This window comes from Brachypodium distachyon, chromosome 2 (genome assembly GCF_000005505.3).
Source record: "Brachypodium distachyon strain Bd21 chromosome 2, Brachypodium_distachyon_v3.0, whole genome shotgun sequence".
Taxonomy (NCBI): Eukaryota; Viridiplantae; Streptophyta; class Magnoliopsida; order Poales; family Poaceae; genus Brachypodium; species Brachypodium distachyon.
This window is the reverse complement of record NC_016132.3, coordinates 23,899,836-23,923,017: the sequence shown is the minus strand read 5'-3', so window position 1 is coordinate 23,923,017 and position 23,182 is coordinate 23,899,836. Positions and strand designations below refer to the sequence as shown.

At 44.0% G+C, this 23,182-nt stretch overlaps 2 protein-coding genes and 1 long non-coding RNA gene across 6 annotated transcripts; all 3 read right to left on the bottom strand.

Annotated features, from left to right (window-relative positions):
• Positions 1-307: 307 nt before the first annotated feature.
• Positions 308-1,930, bottom strand: LOC112270777. 2 transcript variants are annotated; one of them, XR_002963103.1, is made up of 2 exons: positions 1,836-1,930; positions 308-1,405 (listed from the first exon to the last, which is right to left on the bottom strand). It is a non-coding gene; the product is annotated as an uncharacterized LOC112270777 (long non-coding RNA). The 2 variants fall into 2 exon arrangements; XR_002963102.1 differs by having other exon boundaries at positions 308-1,402; positions 1,836-1,925.
• Positions 1,931-2,528: 598 nt separating this feature from the next.
• On the bottom strand, positions 2,529-5,750 carry LOC100821094. Its single transcript, XM_010233085.3, has 4 exons — positions 5,443-5,750; positions 5,297-5,356; positions 5,125-5,211; positions 2,529-3,019 (listed from the first exon to the last, which is right to left on the bottom strand). Exons 1-4 carry the CDS (start codon positions 5,540-5,542, stop codon positions 2,550-2,552), a joined length of 717 nt encoding a protein of 238 aa, XP_010231387.1. The 5' UTR covers positions 5,543-5,750; the 3' UTR covers positions 2,529-2,549.
• Positions 5,751-6,330: 580 nt separating this feature from the next.
• Positions 6,331-22,095, bottom strand: LOC100840523 (pyruvate, phosphate dikinase 2). Of its 3 annotated transcripts, XM_010233083.3 has the most exons (21): positions 21,912-22,095; positions 21,597-21,831; positions 20,712-20,738; positions 15,220-15,276; positions 14,736-15,107; positions 12,068-12,230; positions 11,715-11,950; positions 11,395-11,523; positions 10,816-10,995; positions 10,372-10,515; positions 9,913-10,077; positions 9,599-9,760; positions 9,408-9,497; positions 9,021-9,159; positions 8,407-8,584; positions 8,049-8,178; positions 7,495-7,623; positions 7,119-7,256; positions 6,876-6,953; positions 6,712-6,803; positions 6,331-6,626 (listed from the first exon to the last, which is right to left on the bottom strand). In XM_010233083.3, the coding sequence occupies exons 2-21, from the start codon at positions 21,810-21,812 to the stop codon at positions 6,584-6,586; spliced, it is 2,868 nt and encodes a 955-aa protein (XP_010231385.1). In that variant the 5' UTR covers positions 21,813-21,831; positions 21,912-22,095; the 3' UTR covers positions 6,331-6,583. The 3 variants fall into 3 exon arrangements, with proteins under 3 accessions (XP_010231385.1, XP_003568470.1, XP_010231386.1); XM_003568422.4 differs by lacking the exon at positions 20,712-20,738 and having other exon boundaries at positions 21,912-22,094; XM_010233084.3 differs by lacking the exons at positions 14,736-15,107; positions 15,220-15,276; positions 20,712-20,738 and having other exon boundaries at positions 21,912-22,090.
• Between the last annotated feature and the right edge of the window lie 1,087 nt (positions 22,096-23,182).

Here is a 23,182-nt window from a genome sequence, read left to right as displayed (position 1 = left end):
AGTTGGTGGCGGGCATTATCACCGCCACCAACCCCATTTTTTGACCGCCACTGGAGAGGTTTTCTGAAGTAGTGTATGCACAGGCTTTGCTAAAAATTATATATTACAGGTACAAAAGCTTAGATAGACAGTGCATTTAGACTACTAGGTTTGTCTAAGATTAATTGACCTACAGCAATAACCATAACCATTACAATATGATGTCCATGCATACAAAAGGTACTGCAATTAAGGGCATGGCACTGTGCAAATTGAAATTTTAGAAAGATGAAACAGATACATCGTATGATTATCAGATAGCAAAAAATTATCAATTGCACTTCGTTAAGCTTTGAAATGCAGATGTTACAGTGTTGCAACTAGGAGTATATAGTAGTGCAAATTTGAACTACATGGGCACACAACAAAGGGTCAGAAATAAATAACCAGAATGAATCAATTTCAGTACGGTATTTAACATCCTAAAAGGGTGCTGCAATTAAGGGCACGGCGTAGTGCAATCTGCAATTTTAGAAAATATAGAATAGATACATCATAAGATTATCAGATCTTATGAACCATCAAAATCAGCATTTACATCCAATCCAGAGTTTTCTAGCCCAATAACTTCAGAAAAGGACTCAACGCTAAGATGGACGACACCACTATCGACGATGATGTCAGAACTTTCAGCCTGGGTGTGGTCCGCTAACCATTGGGCAAAGGAACGTGGAACTCCAAATGAATTAAGGTGGAACACGAAAGAAAATCCATAATTATCGATGATGCGTTTCTACTCAAAAGGAATACTTTCAGTGATACCAGATAACCATGTCAAATTCCCCCTGTTGCTAGCCAAATTTTTGCTCTCTGGGTAAATTCAAACTATGGCTCGCAGTCAGTGTCAAAAATCAAACCAAAAACAATCCCAGAAAAGCATACATCCTCTGTACAACAACCAATAATCAACAACAAAACAGGATGCCAAAATGCAGGTCTGCAATTTTAGTCAGAGACAAATGCAATTGCGTTGCTTATGACAAACCGATTGCGCATGGTGAATTCCATGCAAATTGAGTAAACAGATCAGCATTGAAAAATTCCAGGTATTGAACTCAAAAATGCCTTTGACCTACAATTTGAACCTAGGACAAAATGGACCAAAATTCAGAAACTAAAGGGGCAAAAATCTGGGGATGCAATGCAAGGAGCGGGCAGCTGCAAATGACTTTGGTTATATGCCAGATTGCAGAAAAAAAAAAGTGCAATTGACCATGTTTGTGACCATACATAGCAGGACAAAAAAGAAGTTGGGTAAGAAGTTTACCTGTTCATTGGTTATTCAACGGGGCCTCTAGCTTCCCTTGCCAAAATTTGAGACAGCATCTACCCACCATTCAGTTACCAAATTTTAAGCTTGCATCTACTAAGTTTAAACAAAACCCAAATTAATGGTAGTTGCATGAAAATTTAGGTTGCAATACATGGAAATTGCAATTACAGGGGACTTGAATTGCAGAAAGGACAAAATATTGCAATAGGCTACTACAGTAACATGGATTGCAGTTACACACTTAAAAAAGGCTCAAAAAATGGTACATTAAGTTGATTATTGGAAAAATGAAAGAGAAACCCATGGTAATTGCAGTGGCAGAACCCTATAATTGCATGATGACTCCTAATGCAATTCACATGTACAGCCGTGACTGTGATCCCAAGAATGGTTATAGCCAAAATTTAGGAAGGAATTTCAAAAGTGCAACTGAAAGGGAAACCCAGGGTAATTGCAGTGGCAGAACCCATATAATTACAGGAGTTACAGAAAGCATGCATAGCAGGGGCAAAAAGTGGTGTACCTGTTTATTGCTGATTCAAGTGGGCCTCTAGCTTCCCTTGCCGAAAACAAGATCCATCTAACCATCATTCAGATACTACCCCCCCCCCCCCCCCCATCTCCTGCATGATATGATGGATCAAACGAATTGAAGTCTACATCACTATTTGCTCGTTTTGGTAAAAAGAAAACAGGCAACCTAGAAGTGCTGCAGAAATCGAAGCAAAGCCTGGCTGGTGCAATTGAACACACAGATTCAGAAAGGAAACAAAGAGCAGAAAAATCCTAGGTGCAATTGAGGTATGGTGCAGGTGCAATTGCATCACAAAAAAATGCTGAATTGCACATAGTGTGAGCATAATTGAACACACAGATTCTAAAACAAATGGAAACAAGAACTCAAACCCCTAGGTGTAAATCATGTATTGTACAGGTGGAAAATGCGTTTCACAAAAAGACCCTAGATTAAACGAGTGTGATTGAGTGAAAAACACTAGAACAGTTTGCATAATTGTACAGGTGGATTGCACTAGTTAAGGTACGTGCAATTGAGTAAAAAACACTAGAACAGTTCGCATAATTGTAGAGACACAATCTGGATGACCAGAGTTCACAATCGGCTAGTCATGGAACTATGTGCAACAGCCAGAGGACCCTTCTAGGCATCGTGCAAACCAAAAAGATATATACCTGGTTTTAACAGAACAAAGGAATAGATACAAATATGAACATAGGGTTAGAATTCATAGTTAATTCCAAAACACAACGCCTTCCTGCCAAAAAGCAATGTAACCAGAACTAAGGAATCCCAAAAGCAAAATAATATCATGGCATTCATAGTTGCGTTACTGGTGTTAATTTCACGAACAAACAACACAAAACACAAAATAAAATTCCGATTTTTAGTTATAGAAGCACATGATTCCACCGATGTGAGTCGACGCAAAATATACATGCTCATATCTTCAAAGCAGACTACTAGGCATGACATTTCCTTGAAGATGAGAAAAGAAATATGATCCTTTTCGTTGAGACCAGCTTTGACCAAGAAATCTCTCCACATGGTAGAGCCTACTGTTGCCAAACTTCCATCAGAATCAATGCGGAACTTGAGCTCAGTTGCAACTGTGTACATGTAAGAATCATAACTTATGATGGTGACCCTGCTAGACATCAACAATGATCCCGAATGTAGCATGGGACAGTCTGCACCGAAAAAAGGAAATTAAAACAATCCAAAATGAAAACAGTCCAAAACTAACAAAACATACCACATGGTCCTCAAAGAGCTCAAAGAGATCAATGCAAAAGAAAGTTGGTGAAACTAGGACTACAAGGAGAAGCTAGTAAAAGAAGATATTTAACTAGCAATTGCAGCTGGGTATGCTTGGAATTGCATTAGAAAAGTTGTTGCAATTTACGGCATAATGCATTGCAATCTGAAGAAATGGAACTCAATTTGATATTAAAAGTGTAGCATCGCCAAACGGGTCAAATACGCCAAAAATTAGGATTGCAAAAAGTTTAGATACCACATCTGAACATCATGGACAGTGCAAAATTGACATTCAGATTATGACAAAAATAAAGAAGCTAATTGGGACATTGAAACTAAGACTACAAGGAGAAGCTAGTAAAAGAAGATATTTAACTAGCAATTGCAGGTGGGTATGCTCAGAATTGCAGTAGAAAAGTTGTTGCAATTAACGGCATAATGCCATCGCCAAACGGTCAATATGCCAAAATTTAGGATTGCAAAGAGTTTAGCTACCGCATCTGAATTTCATGGACAGTGCAAGATTGGCATTCAGAATTATAAAGAAGACAAAATAAATCAGAGAAGCCATTCATATGTTCATTATCTTGCAAAATTCAGAGATATGGTTTACTTGGTTGAGGCTAATTACTTCCTCCGATCCATAATAAGTGTCTCAGATTTAGTACAACTTTGTAATAAGTTAGTACAAAATCCGAGACACTTATTTTGGATCAGAGGGAGTACAAAATTAACAAATATATACATTGGTTTACGTGCTTCTAGCATAATTGAAACAGAATACAAATTTCGTATAGCGTGCTTAATACCAACTGCCTAATACCAAAGGTCAAATAGAATTGGACTACTGGTGGTTAGATCATGGCTGCTCCTTTGATTGGCAGAAGAAAAATATAAATTTACATGATTGCTAGTTAACCAATTAACATATCAAAATTAGACATAAAAAATCCATGTTAAAAGTGAAGTGCATATCACTTTACATAGTTAATCACATTTGCAATATCAGATAAGCGTTTGCTAATGAGATGATGACAAAATGTATGAGCCTCAACAGCCCCCTGAAAAAATGCGATGATATCAACTATGATGTTGACCCTTAGAACTAACATTCCATAACTGACCTCCAACCTGAAACTAAAACTACTCCCTCCGATCTATATTAGTTGTTGAAATATTACATGTATCTAGACGTTTTTTTAGGCATATATACATCCATATTTGGGCCAACTTGAGACAACTAATATGGATCGGAGGGAGTAGCATTGCCAGCATAGCTCTCTACATACGCGACAAACAAAAATCGTTGGGTCACAGTACACACCTCTACAAACAATAGCAGTTGGTGAACAAAACTTAGCTCAGAAACATAGAAACATCGTAGTCCTGCTAACAACGTTATTAGGTGACAGGTGGAAACCATTAATCCCCCATGACACAGTACATCAAAAACCAGCAGCTCCAATTGCAACCTAATTTCAGACCACATGGGCACAAAATGGCAACCACCACAAATCCAACCAGCTCTACGACAAGCTCTCATAGCTGACTTCAGCCACTAAAAAAAAGGTACCCAATGTATACATCCCTTCCTCTGACCTCTTCACATATCCCAGTCAAAATCAGCCCAAAAACTCAGCAGATCCCACCTGCAGGAATGAACCACAACTATGGGCGGAGCAAAAATCATCCAGGCAGCAAAAAACTCAACCGGCAACCGCCCCAACACGCCAACGAGCAACCACACACAACACCACCATCTACAACTTGCTGCCTTCGCCTGCAGTGCATGAACCCCCACACAGGAATGCCCCCCACCCCACCCGCAAAAACCAAGCAGCAACAGCGCGACGAGCAAAAATGGTGACCCAAAACCTCACCGGGCCGCACAGGTCAAACCTCGCAACCCAGCGAAACCAGATCCAGCACCACCACCCCCAACTCATACACCTATTTCTCAAGCAGCAAGCCGAAATCGAACAAAAGAGGCACATCATATCGGTAGCAGAAGGGGGAGCGCGAAGATAGAACTCACCGGACGGCGGCGGCGCGGCCGAACCGCGAGCCGGCGATGAAGAGTCAAAATCGCCTCTGCTGCCTTCGCCTCGACACATCCGCCAACCTAAAAATAAACGAGCAAAAAATCAGCAGTGTGATTAAGCGAACTAAATCAGCCTTGGGTGTTGAACGTGGCCAGAGGAACTCACCGCGCGGACCATACAAACTTCGCGCCGACGAGCACAAATGCAGAAACCACCCGACCTCTCCTTATACGCCCCAAATAAGCAAAACAATCAGCAATGAAACCCAAATCGCTATTGAAGAACACCAGAAAAAGTTAGAGGGAGCTCACCGGACGGGGAAGAGAAGAAGCCACCGCCTCTAGGTTGGCCTGGAGGCGCTTCGAGGGCCGATCCTGCACGCCCCGCTCGCTGCGCCTGCGCCGTCTCCATCGAGGCTGAGAAGCCACAATGATGCCGTCCCCGCGAGGGCCGTACGGAGGAGGAAGGACGGGAACACCAGAAAATGAAGGGGAAGCTCACCGGACGGGGAAGGTAGCCTCCAGCGAGCAAAATAGCCGCCTCCCCTTCCCCCGCGTCCGCATCCTCTCTGCTCTGAGCCTCTGAGGTCTATCGACTGAAGGAAGAACTGGTGAGAGGCAAAGAAAAAGAAAAGGGGAAAAAAAAAAGCACAAATCTCAAAGAGAGATCGTGCGGCTACGCAGTCGCCTGGTTTTCAAAAAAAAACCAGGCGCCTGGTGTATAGCAAAAGCGATTTCTTAGTGGTATATTTGGAGCCACTTTGATGGTATATTTGGAGCTGGCCAAATTCAAAGTGGTATATAAGAAATTTCCTCCTCAATATTAGCTTTTGTTGTTTCCTTTACTCTGTTTGCGTCTAACGCAACTGTTAGATCCAAAAATAATATAGAGGTTGTTTGGTAAGTCACGTTGGAAAACGAGATCAAGATCAAGAATAAAGCTCGCAATTGGGCGCTTGCGGACGCTAAGCATTCGAGTACTTTAATCCCAAGAGAGTAGGCTTGTGTTGTCTTATATTCTTTTTCTTTTTCAACCTTGTGTGAACTCCTTATTTAATGAGACGAGGCAAAAGCAGTTTCGGAAAAATTATAATCTTGGAAAACAATTTCTACGACCATTGCTTGAAGCCAAACCAAGCGTGCTGCACTTAAGTTTCAACTCACAGAATCCAACGATGAAAAGAACTGCAATCACTTGAATTGATAGCATATGTAATCGCCACTTTTTATTTGATTTCTCTTCGCCATTATCGCTGTTTGGTACATTACCATGGCAGTTCACAGGAAATGCATAAAACTACCCATTTCAGGCTTACGTGCGCATACGCATCGCGAGACTACATACAACGGCCTTTCGTCAGGAAGCAGAGTTTTCCATCAGCCCATGGCTATGTATTATTTATCTTCACCAGATGCACCAACAGCAGGCGATCCGGTTGACAATAAGGGGGCCTCAGACGAGCACCTGAGCTGCAGCTAGCCTAGCGATCGGGACCCTACAAAGAGGTTCCATATGAAAGCGTTAACGGTTGTTTTACTGCTAAAAATGCCTTGCAGTCATGTAAACATATGGTAACCAACCTGAAAGGGGAGCAAGAAACATAATCCAACCCAGCCTTTGCGAAAAAAGCAACGGAAGAAGGCTCTCCACCATGTTCGCCGCAGATGCCCACCTGTTTAAAACATGAAACGGATAAGTCAAATGAACCAAGAACAACTTATATGCAGATGCACTGAATACCGACCTTCAAGTTAGGCCTTGCTTTGCGGCCCCTCTCTGTGGCAATCTTTACCAGCTCTCCAACTCCTCTCTGATCAAGCACCTGACATATTCACCAACAGCTAATGTAGATTATGCATATGTATTATAAGTCAAGAGAATAACAGCAAAATGCCTAGAAAATCTGAGATGCTCATATGTGTAAATGATAAAATTATTGGTTTTAATCAAAATTGAAGTGGGCAAGTCCTGGTTGCGGCAAGGTTACCTCAAAAGGATCATGCTGGAGGATACCCTGAGCCAGATATATGGGGAGGAACTTCCCCACATCATCCCTGCTGTAACCAAACGTCATCTGCGTGAGGTCGTTTGTTCCGAAAGAGAAGAACTCGGCTTGCTCCGCTATCTGTGAATGGATTTGAACCAACACAACAATGCCAAGTTAAACTAATGGGAACATGTGTAGATAAACCCAATAAACTTATACTTTGCACTTGAGAAACTCTTACGAACCAATGGGTGATGTTGAGAGTTGTATTAACCAATGCATGTACTATTTACCTATTTAGTCCACATGCTGAATGGCAATAGCTATATTCTAAGACTTTCTATAAAGTATAGAACTACATCACAGGTTTTTATACCTCATCTGCAACTAGAGCCGCCCTAGGAATTTCAATCATAGTCCCAACTTTGTAGTCAATGGCTTTCCCCATGTCAGTGAAAACTCTGTTAGCAATTTGACGGATGAGAGTAACTTGATGTCCCAATTCCTGGCAAAGTCAATGTCAACTGTCTGAACGAAAAATCAAGTGCTGAATAAAATTTACAATAACAAAATCTTGCATTTGAAGAAAAATGAAATGGGCCAATTCCTAGGTGAAGCCCGACACATTATTACGAATAAGACAGCAAGATAAACTGGCTTATTTTCTCAACAAGCTAAATCTACGAGATTTAGTCCACCCAACAGGGGTTAAACCCAGACCAGCAAGGAGACGCCACAGCACTCCCACCACTCAGCTATCACCCAGTTTTCAAGCCTTTCCAGTTTCTTATACTTCATACTTGTACTGTCCAGGAGGATATCAATTACACACATGAAAAATATTAAGCAACTTTCTCCACCCGGATTATGTATTACATCAATTTTGCAAGCTTACACCAGCCAGATAATATGCATGTAAAGAAGATATACCTGAGGTGTTCCAACAAGAGGAACCATTATCTCTGGAAAAACTTGAATACCCTGGTTGGTCATGGCTATAGCAGCTTCAAAGATGGCTCGGGCTTGCATTTCTGTTAATTCAGGGTATGATATACCAAGCCTGAAATATTAGCATCGCCAACATCAGGAAAGAAAATAGAACTCAGATATTATGAGCAAAACATGCTGATATACAAGAACATAAAGGAGAACAGCCAAATAAATGATTCAACCATGAATAGTGTTAAGTTATGAAAAAGATTAGACAGACAAACTTGTTATGTTGAACGAATGGATATAATCCAATCTGTTGGATTATTAGACAAATAGCAAGGCAAAAGAAACCAACCTGCAACCACGGAAACCAAGCATTGGATTTACTTCTGAAAGTTTCTCCATTCTTGCAAGGACATCGTCCTCGGCGGCTCCGGTTTCAGAACATAGCTCACGAACAATATCTTCGACATGCCCTTCTGGAAGGAACTCATGAAGTGGAGGGTCCAATAGCCGAATAGTTACTGGGAGCCCTGAAATGGGAATATTGATAATCAACCTCAAACTGTTCTGTGTGAAAAAACTATTCTCTGGATTTCCTTTTAGAAACTATAGTCTGGGACAATTGTATCTCATATTGTATGGATTGTCCATCATAAATGTTTATGTTGACATCCATTTCCATGGAACACATTATTGCAGATAAACCTTTTTATAAAAGAATGGACAAGTCATGGCAGAATTTTATATCTTAACCTACATGACTCATGCAAAATAATATGCAAGGTTAGAGGCACAATTTTTATTAATATATTTAGCATCCTAATCTTGGTGTTTACAACTAACATTCAATGGTCCGTCTTCTATTATTTAAGAAGGCAAGCGTGCTCATGTTATTTGAACTGTAGTGGACCTGATTCGTTAAGGTAAAACATATATATGATCAATATGTAGAGATTTTCCACGTACCATCCATAGCACGGAAAATGCCTTCAAAGTCAGACCTCTGATAAGGCAAAAGACAATCTAGTGCTTTCTGCCTCAGTTGAATGTTTGGAGCCATAATCATCTGCCTCACAGCCTTAATCCTCTCGTCTGAAGCAAAGAACTGCAAAATATACAAAAATAACATGACACATTTTAATTGTCTTGAAGAAAAGACTTGGATCCATGATGTTCACTTCTAACAACTGAATTAAACAAAAGAACTGAAGTACTCCCTCTGATCCTAAATTGTTGTCGAAATATTACATGTATCTAGACGCTTTTTAAGAATAGATACATCCATATTTGGGCAAATTTGAGTCAAAAATTTAGGATCAGAGGGAGTAAAATTTTAAGTAAGTTAACACGGACCATGTGTTCTGTCCGACATAGTCCAATTCCTTCTGCCCCATTTTTCCTTGCTGTCAATGCATCCTCAGGGGTATCGGCATTAGCCATAACCTGGAGCAAGGAGCATACACATAATAAATATTTTTACCGAAGCTTGTGTAATTTCAACTTGAGGCATTTTTTTGCTCCAGTTGGTATTTCTAGAAATTTACCTTCAGTTGCCTAACTTCATCCACCCAGGCCATGAAAGTTTCCAAGTCGCCACTAAGGGCTGGTGGGGAAAGTGGTTGTTTGCCAAGGATTACTTCACCAGTAGATCCATTGAGTGATATCCAGTCACCTTCTTGGAGCACCTTGCCTTCAATTGTTACCACCTGTGCATATTGACATAGCAAAGTAAGGAACTCTACAACAAATATGTTTAATATATAGTTAGCATAACATCATTATTAATTTTAAGGAATAAATGAGGCGGCTGTGAGTAAGAAAGCATTTCTTAGATATGTGCAGTGAAAGCTACAATCACCTTCTCAATATCATTTACACGGATGCTGGAACATCCTGACACACAACATTTGCCCCAACCACGTGCCACGACGGCAGCATGAGAAGTCATACCACCTCTTGCTGTAAGAATTCCTGCGGCTGCATGCATGCCACCAACATCCTCTGGGCTGGTCTCAGTCCTCACCTTCACATTTATGAAGGTAAAAGAAAAGGTCAAGATACAATAACTCAAGAATTACAATCCAGGGCTTCTCTTGTGCATTCAAAGAAAGCTGTTAATAATGGAAATTTCTCATATATGCTAACCTATAAAGAGCTATTCCAACATGAAACAGGAAACAAATAAATATTCTAAGGATGATTAACAGAAATATTGGATGAAATCACCTGCGCACAAGTGCAACCCAAAATGACATAATAAATAAATGAAAGAGACTGCTTGGCACTTGCCATAAAGGGGATAAGGAGATGTATGTACCAGAATAGCAGATTTCCCTTGGGCATGCCATTCTTCAGCATCTTCTGCAGTAAATACAATTTGGCCCACAGCAGCCCCAGGTGATGCAGGTAAGCCTGTGGTAATTACTTTTCCTTTGTATGAAGCAGCCCCTGGGTTCGCAAACTGGTTCATCCAATTAAAAAAAAATGAGTGTTATCGAGAAGGAACTAGGCATCAGGCTGAGAAACATGATAAAAAAACTAAATTGATATAATTGCAGTGCACATAGAGCTAGTAAGGAAACATAGCCTTATAAGTTGATTCTCCTTTGTACTATCTTCATTAGTTGTCAATGCATCTCAGAACATGGATAAGAGACCATACAACATTTTGGGATAGCAAAGGTGTTAACAAATTATATGCATGTACTTACATGTATGAATTTATACAACTTTGGAGGTGTAGGCTATGTTATTCCTATACCTGTGGATGAAGAAGCTGGTCTAGGTGACCTGGTTCTACCATCTTAATTGCTGTACTGCAATCAACAAGAGCCTCATTAACCATGTCTACAGCAATCTTCACAGCACCTTTGCCTGTACGCTTTCCTGCTCTGCACTGTAGCATCCATAGCCTATTTTCTTGAACAGTAAATTCAATATCCTGCATTACACATTAAAATGCAAGTCAATCACCACTTTAAATAGCAGGAAGCAAGTTAATTGGGTTGCTGAAACATATCGGGAATAGGATAAAAGAGCACTCATGTGAGCAAGTTATTGAAGAACTGTAATGGTGCTTGAATATGGTTGAAAGATCATGCAGATATGCTCACTCAGACTAACTAGGTAGCTACATTTTTCATAATATTTCAGGATAAGTATCAACTACAGATGAAAATCCCTATTGTGTAAAACAACAACAGTGACAGCCCCCTCACTGGAGCTTCCTGCCCGTCTTTGGGCAAATTAATTCTTTCATAACTCATAAGTACAGAAAGTAAACTACAAAATCTTACTAAAAGCGAATGAAGGAAAAATGAATTTAACTAGAATAACATACCATCATATCTTTATAGTGGCTCTCCAATATTTTGCAGTTCTCAACAAGCTCTACATATGCCTCTGGCATCTGGTTCTTCATGGCATCAAGATCTTCTGGGGTTCTGATTCCAGCAACCACATCCTCACCCTGCATAAGAAAAACTCTTGAATTGTGCACAATCATCGAGTATATATGCAATGTCCGCAGTTTGTATGATCATGCTTGCCTAATGTAACTTGACGAAAGTGGGAAACATACTGATCATCCAATTTGCACGCACATATAGCATGCCAGCCAGAATTCAGAAGGAAATAGGAGCCACCAGAACCGTGTCGTACCTGAGCATTTACAAGGAACTCGCCATAAAGCTTCTTCTCTCCAGTGCTAGGGTTCCTAGTGAAGAGAACACCAGTTCCAGAGGTGTTCCCCATGTTGCCAAACACCATGCACTGCACATTTACAGCGGTGCCCCTCAGTCCGGTGATCTGATTAATGCTTCTATACTTATTCGCTCTTGGGCTGTCCCATGAGTCGAAAACAGCCAACACCGCTAACTGCAGTTGCTTCTTCGGATCTATACCAAGACAAAAGCAAGAATATTTTAGCCACATAAACAGGGTGCAAAAACACAAGTTTAGTTTGGAGATACTGACTTCGGATATTAAAAAAGAGTGAAACTTTCTGAACAAACCTGATGGAAATTGTTCTCCTTTAGCTTCAACGTAGACATTCTTGTACTGACTCACTAGTTCCCTGAGGTCACTAGCAGTCAGGTCGGTGTCATTGTGTACCCCCTTGGTTGCTTTCATGGCTTCAAGTTTCTCTTCAAAAAGTGCATGAGGAATGTCCATAACCTGGTAAAAGGAAAGACCCTCCTAAGAAACAACTCTTTTTATGGATCCTAAGAAACAACGATCTTGATGCTTGCTACCAGTTACTATCAACAAAACAATGACCCAATTATTGGTACAAAAGAACCTATGTAGTGAGGAACGCACATCAAAACATGCAATGCCAGAAGGCTGGTGGATCTCGGCAAGAAAACATGCGCCCAAGCACCTTCGTAAGGACTTCGACACTTTCACAATTCTGGTGCACTGGCGAATTTGGAAAGAGCGCAACTCCAGAATTTTTCAGCATGAAGCCAGCACCGTAAACCACATCTTCGATCTCATAATTGACGATCTTCAGTCTTGGAGAGCTGCTGGGTGTATTGTTGCTCTGTGAGGAGCTTGCTGTCGGTGTTTTTTCATTGCTGTTGCTGTTGTTGTTATAGTCAGGCTGTGGCTGTAGTTGTCTGAATTCTTCTGGGCGGCCTCTCGCTGCCCTTGTATGTCCTGTACTATATCTCTTTTCTTTTCTGGGTTGTTGTTGTAGTCAGGCTGTGGCTGTAGTATGTCCTGTACTATCTCTTTTCCCCTCTAATAAAATTTTGGGCCTGTGGCCCTTCGAGAAAACATGCAATGCAAATCCAATTGTCGGAATAACTAGGTCGAATTCAGTTGATCACTCCGATGCATATTACTTGTCGCAGCTTTGTCTAGATAGGCATGTACCTGCGACAAGTAATATGGATCCAAGAGAGTAGTACTTTTTTTCGTCAAACAAAAAACTGCATATTATTCCGGGCAAATGAGTGAGGGGAATATGATAAACACCGACCGATCAACACAGCATTCGCTGTCATACACCCGTAGGTTGTGCGAAAATAAAATCTAATTGATCCTAACGGTTTACTCTTTCCTCTTTTTTACCAGGACGTCGCGGCCAGAGCACTCGAAACCGATCTAGCCATCTGGGTTGAGCTCCAGCCTCCATGAGGAGCACAGGCGCGGCATGGCCTCCTCCGCGCGGGCGCCGCCGCCTCCAGGGGCCCTCCGCGCTCATTTGTGACATGGAGTCGTGGGTGGGCATTGCGCTTGCGCCGTTGTCCATTGAGACAGAGATAGAAGATGGGTACTGGACTACTGGTTCGACTTCAGGCACCGGCCACACCAGTGCGACATGTGACAGACCGGAACCGATGCGAAGCTACAAACTTCACCCTTGGGATTTCACTTCAGGACTTGAACGGTTGGACCCTACGGTCAATTCCGTCGTTCCATTAGAAAGAACGAGAACTGTATGCAAACGAGCCCCGGGAGGTCCGAAAAGGGAGAGAAGGAAACAAAAAAGGCAAAACGTTGTCAAGGTATATCTTTGATATTTTGACTGAATGTTTTTTTACGAATCTGGATTCTGGAAATACTACTCTCTCCGTTCCAAAATAACTGACGTGGATTATACAAATCCACGTCAGTTATTTTGGGACGGAGGGAGTAGAATGTTTGAACCTTGTTTTCTTCTCTATTCTTGTCCAATTATCTCATCTCACAAAAAAAGTTATCAGTCAAATGTTCCTAACCAAAAAGAAAAGTGCGTGGCTATTTCCATGTCACTTGATTTTTAGAAAATGGGCCTTAAATCTCGACGTTTTAAAGCCGTTGTATTAAGGTTTGAGGATCATCCACATTCTCTCATCTCCCGCTTGCTATCGTTGGATTAAAATCTGATGGCTAATATATCGACTGATTTATATAACTAAAAAACAGGCGAATTCTCAATAGCAAGACCAGAAAAAAAAACTCGTGTCTTTTTAGGCTTCACATCCTTGAGGAAGAAAATAAAGTTTCACATAATCCTTTTTTTCTTCTTAACTTGAACTTATGCCTATATACATACAATTACATAATTTGAAATAACGTGAGGACGGGCAGCATTCGCCAGAAACTTGTAAACCTCGCCAGTCAATTGAAAATTGTCATGCTGAATTACCTTTATTAGGACGGACGAGTTGGGGACGAAAACATCTAAAAACTGAACTTTGTTTCATTCTAGAACTGCAGGACAAACCAACTTTGCAAATTTTGGTGAAACCTCTCCATAGTCCAATAATCATTTTTACCAGTTAATTAAGTAAACTGTACCACTGTCCACTGGGCACCTGCCGAACGTTGCGGGCACCCCAAGGACTCCCATCGCAAGCAGACAAAAACCCAACACCTCTTCTTTTTCAAAGGAAAGAAAAAATTCCAACACCCGCCGTCTCGGCGACGGAACCCACCCCCATGTACGTCAAACCAAACGTGCGTCGCTCTCGCAGCGCACAACGGGCTGCCGGTGCACGCAAATCACGAAGCCCCGTAGGACAAGCAAGCTCGCGGGCGAGAGCAATTAGCTTAACTTAGCCAGCCAGTCAGTTTCCGATCTGCCAAGTCAACCGGTATGCAGCTCTAGCATGTGTGTACTATTTTCTAGAGTAACAACTAAAATCACGACAAATCATGAAACGGAGGAATAGTGTATGCATATGTACTCACGACGTTGCCGAACATGTCGAGGAAGCGGCGGTAGGAGTCGTAGGCGAAGCGTTCGCCGCTCTTGGCGGCGAGCCCGGCGGCCACGTCGTCGTTGAGGCCCAGGTTGAGCACGGTGTCCATCATCCCGGGCATGGACACGGCGGCGCCGGAGCGGACGGAGAGCAGGAGCGGGCGCTTGGGGTCGCCGAGGCGTGCGCCCATGTACTCCTCCACCCAGCGGAGACCCTCCAGGGTCTCCTCCCACAGCCCCGGCGGCAGCGCCCTCCCCGCCGCCTGGTACTGCTCGCACGCCTCCGTCGACACCGTGAACCCCGGCGGCACCGACAGCCCGATGCTCGCCATCTCCGCCAAGTTCGCGCCCTTCCCACCCAGCTGCACGTCAAGCGCGCATATTATGATCAGCAAAATGATGGCAGTTAATTGAGCTTATGATGATGAATCAACAAGATTGATGGATGGAATTGGATTTGTGAATTATACGTACCAGATCCTTCATGGCCTTGTTGCCATCGCTCTTGCCCTTGCCGAAGTGGAACACCCGCTGCACGCGCGCGCATTGAGCAGGAGCCATTAGTACTGCAATGCGAATTAAGCTACGGAGAGACCAGTGGCAACGAATAACACGGTACAAGTAGCTTTGCTGATGAGCTTCGATCTTGGATGCTCATGGAGGGAAGCTAGCCGGAGTCTATTTATAGCAAACCGGGGGGGCGGTGGGATGAAGACGTCATCGCACGAGTGGCGCATGTGGGGGACGGGCCAGCCCAGGGAGGGGCCGAGTGGTCGTGTACTACTCCTCCTACCTATCTTACTGGTGGTTCAAGAACGTAAGTAGACTAGGAGGGATATTCAAACCTCAGGGGTAAACCGGGAGTTTCCTTCATGAGTGTTTGCTGAGAGGCGAGAATGAATTAGTGAGCTCGATCAGAGTGTGGACAAATCAAGTTCCATGCGTCCAATTCGAAACCGGGGGAAGAAGTCCATTGAGTGTGACAGTATGTTATGAAGAATTTTTGTTTCTAGATAGAGGGTCTGTCATGAAGATTGAGATCTTCAGTGATGCATGGGTAAAATTCAGCGCAGCATTAGTTGTGTAATCCGCGGTAAAAATTTAGGCAAGTCCCCGGACGCATTGCAATACGGTCAGTATTGTAACGATATAGTGCTGCAAGCCTGCAACAAATTAAGACAAAACAGAGCTAGGTATGCATGTAACATTGACAAATTAAGCCCGTTGTCAGTTGTACTGTCCTACTACTACACTTTTCTACCGCTAGCTGGTTCAACCGCTGTTCCATGGCTCAGCGTTACAAAAAGAAGATGTAATGCCAACATACATACGTACGACTCTTGTCTATTTTCCAGTCATCATGAAGTAACGTTTGTTTGTTGCGCATGTGAGGTTCGGTTAGCCTGACGTACGTTTTTCCTCTGCTGCTCGCGTACGTCTTATCTTGGATACATACATACATACATAATCGAAAAATACGTCCAAAAGGCACCAGCTACCATGTGTCATCCCCAATTTAAGGTGCGCTTCAGCTGCCACCAGCTCAAGGTGTGAAGCAAACTTGACACCAGCTCGATCGATGCCACACGCACGCAGGACAGAGTGACAGCGATGTCCGCCGTGGCAGGATGGGTTGGGAGCCGCGTGCGCGCGTCTGACTCTGAGGATGGGGTTCGGAACTCAGCTACACGTCCCCATAATCTCTAGCTGGATGCAAGGGATATATGTGTTCCTCTTATTCTGAGGAGTTTACATGCCGTTTGATGTCTAACCCGTGACAACGATGCAGAAGAAAAGCTTTAACTTTTGGTGTCTATATAACAATGTTTGGTTGGTACGAATTCGGGAATCGTAGAGAAATTTGTTTAGCGCGCGAGCATGGAAGCTAGGAGGAAATGGTGCCAATTGTATTTGGTTTGGCTCATGACTGATAAATTCACCCTGAAGAACGTGCTTAAGCTTCATCGGTGTTGACCCAGCGCATGCGGCGGCTTGTACTACTACTATTCCGGATCCAGCCCCGGCCGAAGACGGGAAGATGAAAAGAGTTGGAATGGATAATTTTTATTATTAACATGCACCCGAGGTCCTATCCGTGAAGGTGTCAAGTAGATCTCTAGTCTTTCAAAATGCACATTTAGGTCCTAATTGTTTGTTACGTGGTTCATCTCAGATCCCTCGGCTGTATACGCAGCTCTGATTGCATGACGTGGCACGTAGGCTTTGGGCTCACACGTCACGTGACGACGTGGCGTTGCCGTCTTACAAAAAAAACCCCGCACGTTTCTCCCTCTCATTTTCACGGCCCGCTGACGTTCTCCTCTTGTTCCTCGGTACCGTAGAGGAGGGTTGCTCACTGACAGCCATGGCCCACCGTGCCCTTGCCGCCCTAATCTTCTTCCTCCTGCTCGCCGCCGTCATCGCGAGGGCGGAGGAGGAGGCTGAGGTTCACGTGGCGGAGACGGTGGAGACGGCGACACCTGAGGAGGAACTCGCCGAGCTGTTGGAGAGGCTCGAGGAGGTCGCGTCTTCGCTCGCCGCGTCCGTCCGCGCTCGCTGACAGATCCTGCGCGGAGCCGGAGCCCCCGCTGCCACCGTCAGCGGGCCGCGGAAATGAGAGAAAGAAACGTGCGGGGGGGTTTCTATAAGATGGCAACGCCACGTCATTGCCTGACGTGTGGGCCCAAAACCTACGTGTCAGCCACGTCATGCGGCCAGAGCTGCGCATACAGCCGAGGGACCTGAGATGAACCACTTAACAAATAATAGGACCCAAATGTGCATTTTGAAAGATTAGGAACTTACTTGACACCTTCACGAAAGAATAGGAATTTCCGGTGCATTTTACTCAATTTTTTTTCTTCCGGAAAGGTGTCTTGGTCAATCGAAGATAAATCTTGGACCAAATTAAACGGGAGGAGCTGGAGGAGAAAAGTGTGTGTCGCCCGAGTTGAATTGAACGCGCTTGCTTGGGCACTTGCACAGTCTTGCACTTGTGGTTTTGGATTGCGCTAGCTGCCCCTGCCGTGCGTTGTCTGATACTGCTCGGAATTGGATTGGATTGGATTGGATCGGCACGTTGCCGCGCGGCGGTTCCATGCTCTCACGCTACGACCTTCCTTCAACCCCCCCGGCCATCCTCGCAGCAGCACACGCTACCCCAGTAACCCAGCACACACCCTGATATTCCGTTCCGCCAGGGGCTCAAAGATAAAGTTCTCTTTTTTTTGTCGCTATAAACATGGGAAGAGCGAACACTGTTGGAAAAAACAAGGACCAAATCCGCGACAGGTTGTAGCTAGTCATGACATGTAAGTATTACTCCGTACTAAATACATAGGTCCTTCGATCGTAAATTTGTCAGCGAGATAGTCTCGACGGCATGTGCTCATTGGGAATCATGCATGCGCATATTCCATCTTGTCAACATCTTACATGGGATTCATTTTTGACTGTGTGCAAAACGTGTTACATGTTTCCTATTACTTGGGCAAATACAAAATTGACTTAGCTACAGAAAGCATTATCCAATATACCTCACCTTATTATTTCCACTGTCACATATTAGGTTCGGAGCACATCCATAATTTCCGAAAACAAAGTTATGCATGCTAAGCAGGTACTTCAAATAGTGCTTGCATTATCTAGACGATTATCTTCAATTAATTAATAGTGCACTATTGGATTTTAACTTCTTTCCAATACGAAGTAGATTATAGTATAACTTATGCGGTATATTACCTACATTTTATTAGTCAAACTGAAGTTGGCATGAGGAATGAGGGAGTACTACTTCACACCTATGTTTTTATAAGACGAAATCCCATTGGCAGCTCATGAAATTGGCAGGTGGAAATTAAACACTTCAGTGCACAAACTTGAAAACGTTCTATGGTTATGCCAGAACTTGGCTTGCGGGGTCATTCTTGGTTCAAAACACGTTTGCGAGCATAATCACGATGATGTGGCGTTCGAGAATCCTTTGGGGCTTTTTTTAGCATGTTCTCTTTTGCAGATTCCCCAATGAAAAAAAAATTCTTATGTCCCTGCGGTTCTCTCTTGTACAGTGTAAAACCTCCAAATCTCTTGTGGTGTGTAAAATCTCCCATCCGAACACGTATCAATGAATGTAAAGAGTAACCTTTGCAAGGGTTTTCTCTAAAATAATGAACTTGGTTGGCTAATGTAGGACATGCGGGAGAGAGAGTAGAAGGTACAGCAGGAATTTTGAAAACTTCAAATTGCAAACAAGCTAAGAAACGCCAAGTCAGTGGCGGCACCACATGTAGGTTGTGATCATGTCAGATGACATCATAGTAGCTTTGCTTAAAGCACCTTCGTATTTCCAAATATTGCACATCCACAATTTCTAGGCATGATGTCAGATGTCAGAATACATTGACATCACAAGTTTTGGCTGCTGGCACCGCCACTGGTCGGTGATAATGTTCAGAAACATATGTTTTGGACCCAGAATAATCCCTCAAGCCAAGTCTAGGGGTAACGGTGAAACGTTTTCAAGTTTAAGTCAGTGGACCTCCAATACGATTTCCTCTTTTTATGAACAATATGAGGCCACTGTTTTGGCAGTTGTTTATAGTTTAAATAAAAACAAGACTCTAAGAACTTGGATACATCTTATCAATCCTCCTTTAAACAAAGCTCGTGGTTGTGTGCACTGCAATTTTGATGCGGGAAGAGCATTCTCTTTCGTTACTAAAAAGGACATCCAAACAACCCTATGCAATAACAATTAAAGAAACCAAAGGAGGTTATATCTCTAAAATTCTACATGACTCACAAATTCCAGGATACGTGTCCACGTCTCACGCAGTTGAACTTGAGGTTAACATATGCCACCATCAGTAATTTTCTATATCTAAATAGGAAAACCCGAATAGCTATTTTTCTCATCATGTAAGCATGCCACCTCATCAGACCACCATATTGTGATGCAAATCATGTAAAATAAGAACATTTTTACATTTTGTTCCCATTATTTTAGTCAGTTTTAAACATATATTTTAATGCATTGTTTTAACATAGTTCCGCAGTAACGCGTGTGGCTTCGTCTAGTTCATTAATTTAGAGGTTGAGTCCGCCTTTTAACATGTATTCTAAGCGCCTACAAACATATGTCAAAATCAACCGAAGTTACATCTTATCTGAAGAACATATGGAAAAGCTTGAAAATTACCGTCCATGGGTGACTAATGTTGGACTAAACGGAGAAATGACACTGATGGAAACCTATGCACGAACACCTCCCAGCACCAACACGTTTATAGGTTTTTGTCTGTCTCTAATCATGTTGCTGTAACACGGGAGAACTAGTTAATTTATGGTTTAATTGAACCTGTGGGTAATTGAACCTGTGGGTAATCGAACCTCTGGTTTTCTAAGCAAGATGGTTGTTTCGGCAACAGAGAAACAACAATACAGGATGCATCACATAACTAATGCATATAAACAAGAGCATAACTATAAACTGCAGTTCTTGTTCTGTGAGGCGCATAGAACCGACAAATTCCACTATATTTTGACTTTTTGTATACAAATGCCTATGGGTACGAATGGGGACAATATTTTGCACGTATACTGACCAAGCTGCTTGCTAGTTTTTCTGGTTTTGTTGAAACCAGGGGATCGAGTTCCTATCCAAATAGCTGAGAGCTGCCTATGTTCCTCTGTGCAGCACAAGAAAATTTATGTATGGACTTATCAATTCAAAGTTATTTTAGGGGAAGATTATACGAGTGCATTGTAAATTAATTGGCTGTCACTTCATAGTTAAGAGTTAGTGTGCAGCGTTTGTCTTATTTCAAAGATGGCAAATGGAAGAATTACTCAGAAATTTAGGGATAGAAACGACATGCACTTTTAGCACATAAAACAATTCGCTCTAAGCTTACCAGCAGCACCTTACGGTTTGGCCTATAAATCGGAAGGGTTAAAGTGTGACAAACCTTAATCTTGGATATACCCGTGCATTCCTATGGTAAAAAAAAAAGGAAAATCAACGCCTCAGATGCGTCAATTGAAGGTAAACGGATTTGAATTTTTTGATGTTGCAAACGATGTTTTGATATGCTACAACATATTATTTGCAATATGTGCAACCATGATGTTGCAATGATTTTGGTGTGTTGCGAACATTGTTTTGATTGCTGAAATGTATTTCTCCATTGGTCAATACATGATGTATAAACATTGCAAACGTTGTTTTTTATGCTCTATATGTTGCGAACTTTTTCAAACACTTTTGCTCTAATGAATGGGGATCCGTTGCATTCACATAATATTTTTCGTCATGAGCACCATTAAAATGTTGCAAGGCTTTATACTCCTTCCGTCCAACAAAGGATGTCTCAACTTTGACTAAATTTGAATGCATCTATACACTAAACTATGTCTAGATACATTTAAATTTTTGACAAACTTAAGACATCTTTTGTTGCACGGAGGGAGTTGAGAAATCGATATTGCAGCCGTTGCTAGCGTAAAAATGATGTTGCATACGGAAGTTTAATATTGCCATGATTAGACGGACGAGATTCATGTTTCTAAAGTGGATCGGACAGTCGGGGAGACGTCCAACCCCACGTTGTGATCCCCCGGCGACCGGCGCACCCCTAGCGGTGTTTCTTTGATTGATCTTTCATGATAGTTTTGTTTAACTTGGTATATCGTAATACCGTATCGACTTGGCTAGCTACAAGAGCCTGGGCGATCGTACCTGCTGTCTCAGTACTCATGGATCCCAAATTCCCAATCAAACGAGCAACGGCGACGCGAGAGTCAACCTGAGACGATAACGCTCCAGTGGCACACACGGGTCGCGAGCTGTTTACCTTTTCCGTGGCGGGTATCGTCGGCGCCGCGACTGCCTTGGGAGGCGAGCAATGCTGGCCCCGTCCCGACTCTGATCCCCCCGAGTGAACAGCCTTGGGTTTCGAGTGCCGGGCTCTCGGCGCCGCCACCGATCGGCGACCCGCTTCCCTGGCCCTCCTGCCGCCGCCCGTGCTCGGCCTCTGCTGCAGGCACACGGCCTTGGAAACCGAAGGCATCCTCCTTTCCCTACTTCACCTGCATCGATTCGTATGTTATTTCACGGCGTGATCTGTGATCACCGAAGCAAAATGGAAGTAAACAGCAGGCGTACGTACCTGACGACGGGAGCTCGGGTCGGGTCGACGAGCTCCAACGACACGGGAGAACCACCGAACTGCAGCGTGTATGTGTGTCAGTTTGTATGGGTGGCAGGCAGCGTGTGCGTGTGTGACAGAGGTGAGATCGCGCGGAGACGAAGGGGGCGAAACCGGCGGCTGTGGAATATTACTGTCGTCCGCGCCATGTGGCGCGACGGTGGTCACATGTGAACCAATCTCGCCTTATCCCGGCGTTGGCCCCGCGCGCGTGGTCGTTCCCCGCTACGAGTGGCTCCAGAGGCAAAACCCCCCGGCTCCAGGGAATTCTAGAACACCGGTTCGAGCAAGTGGTCGAGGAGGACAGACAGCAGAGGGTTCATCAACCTCACGGCCCCCGCGCGCCGGCATCGACCCAAGGAAGACCACCCTCACAATGTCACTTTTTTTTTCAGGGGACCTCACAATCTCACACGGTCTCGTACGTGGTGATGTGACGTGGAACGAATTGAGCCCGAAAACTGGGCCAGACCAGATACCGAATCGAGCCCGTTTATCGAAAACCTAATTTGGGTCACCGAATCGAGCCCGGGCTTTTCGGTTTGCTCTTTGAACTCCCCTTCGCCGCAATCCACCCACCTCCGCCACCGCCGCCGCCACCAACTCCATTTCCGGCGAGCTTCCTAAGCAAAATGCGGCCCCCGATCTCCTCCGCCGCTCGCTACGCGCGTCTGGTCGTCGGCCTCCGCAGCCGCGGAAACCTTAGCGGCGGCCGGGTCACCATCGACGAGGAAGAAGCCCGGTGTCGCCAGTCCGAGGCCGGCCGCAATCGTGGAGCCCTCATTTGGGTGAGGTGGCCCGGCAGTGCCCGCCAGGGAGTGGATGGGGACCGCGGCTTCAGCGATTCCGCTGTCGGGGATGGGAGCTCGAGCGGCGTCCACCCTGAGCCGGCGAGTGACCGGCTCCGATTGGCTCCACCGTCCTCTTCTTCCTCCTCGTTGGTGGAGACAATCGGGAAGGCGCCGGCGGTTGAGGTTGGGGAGGTGGATGCAGAGGGGGAGGAGGATGAGGAGAGGGAGGAGGATGCGGCAGAGGCGGAGGAAGCCGCGGAGACGGGTTTCGACGGAGGCGTCGAAACACTCCATTGCCGATGACGATGCGTGCCACCTCGCCATCAAGGAGAGGATGCTCGCGGAGGCCTTCGACCTCTTCAACACGGCTCCCGTGCCTCCAGTGACGACTGCTCCCCCGGTGAGGAGTAAGTATGCATTCCGACGAGGAGACCGGAAGCC

Bases quoted from the DNA above. Each gene is read 5' to 3' on its own strand.
- LOC100821094 (XM_010233085.3), bottom strand. From the start codon at position 5,542: ATGGAGACGGCGCAGGCGCAGCGAGCGGGGCGTGCAGGATCGGCCCTC. The intron at 5,357-5,442 runs GTGAGCTCCCTC...GGGGCGTATAAG, and splicing joins CTTCTTCTCTTCCCCGTCCG to GAGAGGTCGGGTGGTTTCTG. The intron at 3,020-5,124 runs GTGAGTTCTATC...TTTTCGGTGCAG, and splicing joins GGCCGCGCCGCCGCCGTCCG to ACTGTCCCATGCTACATTCG.
- LOC100840523 (XM_010233083.3), bottom strand. From the start codon at position 21,812: ATGCCTTCGGTTTCCAAGGCCGTGTGCCTGCAGCAGAGGCCGAGCACG. The intron at 15,277-20,711 runs GTTTGTCACACT...GCGCGCGTGCAG, and splicing joins CGGGTATATCCAAGATTAAG to CGGGTGTTCCACTTCGGCAA. The intron at 10,078-10,371 runs GTACATACATCT...ATAAATGTGAAG, and splicing joins AAGGGAAATCTGCTATTCTG to GTGAGGACTGAGACCAGCCC.